Source organism: Wolffia australiana, chromosome 5 (assembly GCF_029677425.1).
Source record: "Wolffia australiana isolate 7733 chromosome 5, ASM2967742v1".
NCBI classification, from domain to species: Eukaryota; Viridiplantae; Streptophyta; class Magnoliopsida; order Alismatales; family Araceae; genus Wolffia; species Wolffia australiana.
The window spans coordinates 6,530,060-6,537,946 of NC_135839.1; the positions used below are offsets into that span (position 1 = coordinate 6,530,060).

The following is a 7,887-nucleotide window of genomic DNA, read 5'->3' on the forward strand; positions in this document are numbered from 1 at the left end:
GTATATAAGAATAAAATACAATTAACAAATATTTAATTAAAAAAATAAAATACGCTCCGCGCCACTTTACCATATTATCATTTTTTACCTGGGCTAATGGGATCTTCCTCGTCATCGTCATCAGTCCCATTCAGTCTTTCATCGTCATCCGTTCTGGCAGCATTAGCACGACCAAAAGACAAATAGAGGCCAATGACGGTTAGGACGACGCTAGGGACAGACGACGGAATGGACACATTTTATTTCATAATTTCCATTTGTCCCTGTCATATCACCATAACAATATATTTTTATTCCATATTTACTTAAAAGGGATGTCATCACAATATAAAATAATTCAGCACCGAAAAACGGTGGCCCATCAGAATCTTGAACTCTGAGATCTGGACGGCAGGGAAACGATCCGACGGCTGATAACTCATCTCAGCTGTGGCCGTTAGCGTTTGAACTCGTCCCGAATCTCGAGATAACCGCCTTGAAATTTAAAATCCCACTTCACGATTCCCTCTCCACCACTTCCACGACTTCCGCAACTGCCTTTTTCTCTCTCATCCTATCTCTCTCTCTATCTCTATCGATCCTCTTCTATCTCTCTCACTACTCTTCCTCTCTCTATATATATCTTTGTGTCTAAAACTATCCATCTCTCTACCTCTTTCAAAAGATGTGTTGATGTTCGGGGCATGTTCTATCTCTCGGTGTTGGCGAAGGAACCGTCTCAGTTTATTTTCCTTTCGGAAGGTTTGATTTGTTGCGTGTTCGTCGATAAATTTATCGATCTATCTCTCAATCTCTTACAAAAGATATATAGATGTTCATGCCATGTTCTATCTCTCTGTGATTGTAAGCGGAGAGTCTCGGCGAAGGAAACATTTCTGTTGATTATCCTTCCGGAAGGATTGTATTGTTGTGTGTTCGTCGAATTCTCTATCTCTCTCTCCATAAATCTATCGATCTATCCATCTCTAAATCTCTTTCAAAAAATATATATTGATGCTCATTCCGTGTTCTGTCTCTGACAGTAAGCGGAGCGTATCGGTGAAGGAAACGTCTCAACGGATTTTCCTTCCGGAAGGTTTGTATTGTTGCTTGTTCGTAGAATTCTATATCTCTCTCTCGATAAATCTATCAATCTATCTATCTATCTTTCTCTCAATCTCTTTCAAAAAATATATAGACGCTCATGCCATGTTCTATCTCTCTCTGACAGTAAGCGTCTCGCTTGATTTTCGTTCCGGAAGTTTTGTGGCATTGCTTGTTCGTTGACCTCTCTGGATATATCTCTCTAATTCTTTCAAAAGGAATATAGATGTTCAGGACATGTTATATCTCTCTATGACAGTAATCATCTCGGTTGATTTTCCTTCCGGAAGGTTTGTGCTGTTGTTTGTTCGTGGAATTCTATATTTCTCTCTACATATCTTTCTCTGCCTATATCTTTCAATCTATCTCTCTAGTTCTTTCAATAGGTATATAGATGCTCAGGCCATGTTCTATCTCTCTGTGACAGAAAGCGTCTCGGTTTGTGCTGTTGCTTGTTCGTCGAATTCTTGAGCGTTCATCCGGTTGTTGTTGAAGATGAGAACAGAGATCAAGAAGCTTCCGCCATTAGAGGCGCTCTTCTCCATGTTATTCTCCAAGCGCAGGGCGATTTCCGGCATCGGAATCGTCTTGTTCGCGTCGTTCTTGATCTTCACCGTATTGTACGTCGGCAACGATGAAGGCGCAGTCAGAGTTGATTCTTCGGCTTCTCTGCTTCTTTGGATCTTCTCCGTCGATCCGGAGGTTCGATCTTTGGATCAACGGCAGGGAGAAATTCAAATCTCAGAACCGAGTCTGGATTCAAATTATGCGAAGAGGATTGTTCCTGGAAAATCGTCAGTCGATGAATCTCAGAGCAATGATTTCGGGGATATCGCACCAGTTGAAGATTTAGATGATCGATCTAGCAGTGGCGATGAAGAACAGATGAAATTGAAGATGTCTGAAGGTTTGATTTCTGAGTGTGATATCTTTGATGGAAGATGGGTGAGGGACGAAACCAAACCGCTCTATCCTCCTGGTTCGTGCCCGTTCATTGATCCGGACTTTAATTGCCATGAAAATGGAAGACCCGATCAAGATTTCTTGAGATGGAGGTGGCAGCCGAATGCTTGCGAAATTCCCAGGTAGATTCTAAACCTTTCTATTTCGGAAATTCAGAACACTATGAAAAATTCAACGATCGTCTGTCAATATTCTGAGTTTAATTATCTCAGCCAAATCTATGTCCAATCTTCCATGACGGTATCTTGTTATTAGGATTTGTTCCATCACTTCATGTAGCTCCTGGATACGACTCAAGAAAACGAATAATTTTCACAAAAATTACAATTATACGAGCAACATATGAAATGACCGAGTTTGAAAGTTCGCGATCATGTATTCTTGTTCTTGCGTTTATGATCAAATGCCCTGGTCAAACGGAGTCCACTCTTAGATGAAGTATCTAGTACGATGTGCGGTTTTATAAATTATATTCCATCACTACTTTAACTGTGTTAGATCGATTTCTAAATATATGGGAACACGAAGATTTCTCGAAAAATAAAATGATTCGACCATTATTTCAGATTGGGGGAGTTAAAAATATACGATCATATGTTCATGTTCTAGCGTTAATGATTTTATGCTCTGAAGGCGAATCAAAGTCTACTCTTCCGTAAAGATATCTTGATCGAACAGCGGGTTTATAAATTTACCCCATCAATTCACGCTCTGTAGTGTATTCTATTTCGAAATTTTTAGAAGCACGAAAATTTCTCAAAAAAATCAATTATTAGATCACAGTTACAAAGTTTCTTGAGTTTATGATGAAATGCCCTGAAGCCAAAATCGAACCGCCCAGTTTTCCGTGGAGATATCATAAAGTTAATCCAAAATTTTAGGAACTCGAAAATCCTTGAAAAATCTTTAATTATGCGACCTCAATTTTCTTGAAAACCCATCTGACAAGATTTTCTTTCTCTAAAATTGCAATTTGCAAGCATGAACGCGCTGGATTTTCTAAGAAGATTAAGGGACCAGAGGCTGATTTTTGTGGGAGACTCGCTGAATCGAAACATGTGGGAATCTCTCGTCTGCATTCTCCGCCACAGCGTCAAGAACAAGACCAGCGTCTACGAAATGTCCGGGAGAAGGCAGTTCAAAACCAGCGGATATTATTCCTTCAAATTCAAGGTCAGAGGCCCTCAAACCTTACTCAAATTAATTCATTTTTACAAAGTCTCATACAATCTTCGAGACGGATGACAAACGGGACGGAACGAAATCCCATCCGTCACCAATCATCCGTCCTGACCTCGGAACAGGAACGGAACGGGACGGAACCCTTCATATTCAAGGCGTCAAATTAATTCATGAAAAAAGTCTCATTGAATGTTCAAGAACGGGTATTGACGGAATGTGACGTAAAAAAATCCGTCATCGTCCTCACTTCAGAACAGGAAGTGGAACGGAACTATTCTTGCTTCGCACTCCGTCCCGTCATCCGTCTTTCACGCCATCGATTCCGTTCAATCTGGGATGGGATCGGAAATAAACTCCAGACTTATGCTTGTGAACTGATTATGATCCTCCACTCGTCTCATCCCCTTATCGTCATCCGTCATCCATTTTACATGAGTATCCCATTACGTCATCCGTTCATAACCCCATGTCTGATGCTTTATCTGCAATATCTCCAGGATTACAATTGTTCAGTGGATTTTGTGAGATCCCCGTTTCTAGTGAGAGAAGTGTTTAATGGCAGCCAACCCGGGTCGGAGAGTGATAGACTGAGGCTGGACATTATGGATGAGACTACCGCAGCATATCGAACAGCGGACATCGTCGTCTTCAACACCGGCCACTGGTGGACCCACGAGAAGACGTCGAGAGGGTCAGATTTATTTAAATTAATTATTATTTTCTTTCTTTCTATTTTTGCCTTGTGGTCAGCTAGTTACCGACAAGTCTACGACGTGTGATGTTGATGTTGACGTTGACGGACGGACGGACGACGAACACATCATTGTCTATGATTATGTCGACGATTGTCAAAACCAGTCCTGCCTAGAGTCTTCATTGACCATTGACTATTGTCATCCATAGCCCGACAGCATCTACTGATGACTGATAGACAATGACCACCAATACATAAGGTCTTGTCGATAACCATGGTCAAATGTCAACACTGGTCCTGCCTTTGACTGTCGTCTGCGTCCATTGACTGACAAGATTGAAGGATGTTGACTGCCGATCCCTAGGGTCATGTGGATAACCATGGTCAAATGTCAATGTCTGTCCTGTTCGTAGTCTCCTGTCTATGATCCTCCGTCGTCGTCGTCGTCGTCATCGTCGTCGAGTCTTAGGTCAATGTCATACTAACCGTTGACTGTAGTCGTCAACCATTGACTTTTGTTGTTGAATAGGGGATGGAGGATGACCGAGTTAATGGTGTGTATGATAGGGTCAACTATTACCAAGAGGGAAATCAAGTGTATGAGGTTCTGGACGTCATGGAAGCTTACAAGAAGGCGCTTTTGACTTGGGCGAAATGGATTGACGAGAACATTGACCCCCAAAAAACCCAAATCGTTTTCAGGGGATATTCGCTCACCCATTTCAGGTAACTATTTCACCTATCTAGTTTTATTTCTTCTTTACTTGCTTTCTTTCTTATCTATCCGCCTGTCGACTTATCTTTTATGTTCCTAAACACCTACTTAAACCTGCATCTACATAAATGAAATATTAACTACATGTATGTCTATGAGTTTATATTTATCTATACTTGTATATTTATCTTTCTACCAATCCATGTATCTCAAACATATCCACCTGATTGATGAACAATATCAAACACGTCTTTCTAGCTATCCATCAGCAATTTCAAACTCATCTATCCCACAGTTTCAAACTCGTCTATCAATCTCTAACGCATCTCTCTCCCTCTCTGTTTTCTCTGTGTTCTTCTCTCTCTCTCACTCTCTCTGTATTCTATTCTCTCTCTCTCCCACACTCTCTCTCTCTGTGTTCTACTCTCTCTCTCTCCAACTCTCGATGTGTTCTATTCTCTCTCTCCCGTTCTCTCTGTGTGTGTTCTACTCTCTCTCTCCAACTGCCTCTCTCTGTATTCTACTCTCTATCTCTCTTTCTCCCACTCTCTCTGTGGTCTACTCTTTCTCCTCTCTCTCTGTCTGTGTTCTACTCTCTCTCTCTCTCTTTCTCCCACTCTCTCTGTGGTCTACTCTTTCTCCTCTCTCTCTGTCTGTGTTCTACTCTCTCTCTCTCTCTCCCTCCTCTCTCTCTCTCTCCCTTCTCTCTCTCTCTCTCCGACTCTCTCTCTCTCTCTGTGTTCTACTCTCTCTCTCTCTCTCATATTCCCTCTCTGTCTGTGTTCTACTATATCTCTCTGTGTTCTACTCTCTCTCCCTTTAATCTCTCTCACTCTCTCTGTTCTACTCTCTCTCCCTTTAATCTCTCTCTCTCTCTCTCTCTGTTCTACTCTTTCCTACACTCTCTCTGCGCTCTACTTTCTCTCTCGCCCTCCTACTCTATCTCTCTCTCATATTCCCTCTCTGTCTGTGTTCTACTCTCTCTCCCTCCTACTCTCTCTCTCATATTCCCTCTTGTCTGTGTTCTACTCTCTCCCTCCAATTCTCTCTCTCTCCTATTCTCTCTCTCTCTTTGTTCTACTCTCTCCCTCCGACTCTCTCTCCTATTCCCTCTCTGTCTGTGTTCTACTCTCTCTCCCTCCTCTCTCTCTGTCCGTCCTCTCTCTCTCTGTGTTCTAATCCCTCTCTCTCTCCCTCCTACTCTCTCTCTCTCTCTGTGTTCTCCTCTCTCTCCTACTCCCTCTCTCTCTCTCTCTGCTCTAATCTTTCTCTCTCTTACTCTTCTCTCTAATCGCGCTCTCTCTCTGTCTAATCAACTGCAGCGGGGGGCAGTGGAACTCGGGGGGGCAGTGCGACCGCGAAACAGAGCCCATCAGGAACGAGAGCTTCACGAGAGAGCAGCCCGAGAAGATGAAGATTCTAGAAGAGGTCCTCCGCCGTATGAAGACCCCCGTCCTCTACCTCAACGTCACGCGCCTCACCGACTACCGCAAGGACGCCCACCCCTCCGTCTACCGAACCCCTCAGTCAACGCCCCCCGTCAACCCCTCAGTCAAACCCCAGTCAAACCCCTCAGTCAAACCCCAGGACTGCAGTCACTGGTGCCTGCCCGGCGTGCCCGACTCCTGGAACGAGCTCCTCTACGCCTCTCTCCTCAGGTACGCCGCCGGTCCCTGGGCTCGTTCCTAGTTCTTCAAGTTTTTTTTTTCTTTTTTATTTTGTAGGAGGCTTTCTCTGTAATTATTTATTCCGACCGAGATTTGTGACCATGTTATGTTAAAGGCGGGGTTTGTCACATTTTACCCCCTCCCCAATCCTGATCTGCTCCAATTTAATGCCTAGTTGCGGTGGGCTTCTTTCATTAAGTTTTTTTCCTGTCAATTTCTTTATTTTTTAGGAGGCTTTTTTCCTGTAATTCTTTATTCCGACCGAGATTTGTGACCGTCTTATTTTAAGGCGGGGTTTGTCATATTTTACCCCTGCCCAGTAGAAATATGCTGCAATTTAGTGCGTAGTTGCAGTGGGCTTGTTCTTAGTTCATCAAGTTTTTTTGCTGTTAATTTCTTTATTTTTTAGGAGGCTTTTTTGAGTAATTATTTATTTCAACCGAGACTTGTGACCAATTTATTTTAAGGGGGGGTCTGTGATTTAATACCACTCAACAGAAATCGAAATCTGCTCCAATTTAGTTGCGGCGGGCTCGTTTTTAGTTCATCAAGTATTCCCCTGTTTTTTTTATTTTTTAGGAGACTTTTTTCTATAATTATTTATTCTGACGGAGATTTATGACGATTATATTTTAAGGGAGAGTCTGTTATTTTTACCCCTCCCAATACTGATATGCTGTTCCTGCTGCAATTTAGTGCATATTTCGTGACTTAAATAATTTTTTTCCTCCCTCAGTGTAGATTTGTTTCCACTATTTTATGAGGATATTTGTCCTTTTTCTGTAATTATTTATTCCGACCGAGATTTATGGCCATTTATTTTTAGGGGAGTCAGTGATTTTAGCGTCCCCCTCCCCCCAATAGTGATCTGCTGCTCTGCTGATATTTATTTCCTAGTTTGGTTCTCAAATTATGTTTTCTTCCCTCGGAGTAGATTTGTGTCCACATTAGTCTTTCCTGTAATTATTTATTAGGGAAAACCTTAGGAATTATCCCCGAGACGAGATAAATAATTATAGAAAAGCCTAAAGACCTCAAAAATTACACAAAAGTACGGTCCAAGTATTGGAACCTTCCTCGTGTCTATTTCTTTAGTTTAAGAACTCCTTGGAAAAAGTAAATAAAAATTATTGGAGGACCAAAAAACTTGGGGCATTCCCACAACTATAGTGGCAATTATAAAATCCTAGAAAACAATAGCCATTAACCCATAACTAGGGAAATACACACAGAAAAACCCAAACACTGTATATGATAAAATTGATTTGACTGATGTGACCAACATCATCATCCCATATGACAGGTCAATGCAATTGTTTTGATTAAATCGGCCAGTTCGAACTAGACAACATGACTGAAGTCTCTAACTGACTAATTGGACTGAGCTGATGAGCGCAAACATAACACTTGACCCACACATCGCCAACTCGTGGGGGCGCGCAAAGTTGCTGGCACTTGAGGTCTCTACTACAACATGCAGCAATACCACTTTTGTATATTTATTCTTTGTGTCATGGGCATGGGCTGATGGGGTTCACGTGTAACATGCAGCGGTACCACTTTTTCTCTACTGCAACATGCAC

The 7,887-nt window shown here is 42.1% G+C and overlaps 1 protein-coding gene across 2 annotated transcripts; it reads left to right on the forward strand.

The window, feature by feature from the left end:
- The first annotated feature begins 417 nt into the window (after nucleotides 1-417).
- LOC144703144 (protein trichome birefringence-like 2) lies at nucleotides 418-7,887 on the forward strand. 2 transcript variants are annotated; one of them, XM_078575237.1, is made up of 8 exons: nucleotides 418-741; nucleotides 1,023-1,075; nucleotides 1,511-2,168; nucleotides 3,027-3,219; nucleotides 3,726-3,919; nucleotides 4,490-4,648; nucleotides 5,960-6,295; nucleotides 7,608-7,887. In XM_078575237.1, exons 3-8 carry the CDS (start codon nucleotides 1,579-1,581, stop codon nucleotides 7,624-7,626), a joined length of 1,491 nt encoding a protein of 496 aa, XP_078431363.1. In that variant the 5' UTR covers nucleotides 418-741; nucleotides 1,023-1,075; nucleotides 1,511-1,578; the 3' UTR covers nucleotides 7,627-7,887. The 2 variants fall into 2 exon arrangements, with proteins under 2 accessions (XP_078431363.1, XP_078431362.1); XM_078575236.1 differs by lacking the exon at nucleotides 7,608-7,887 and having other exon boundaries at nucleotides 5,960-6,437.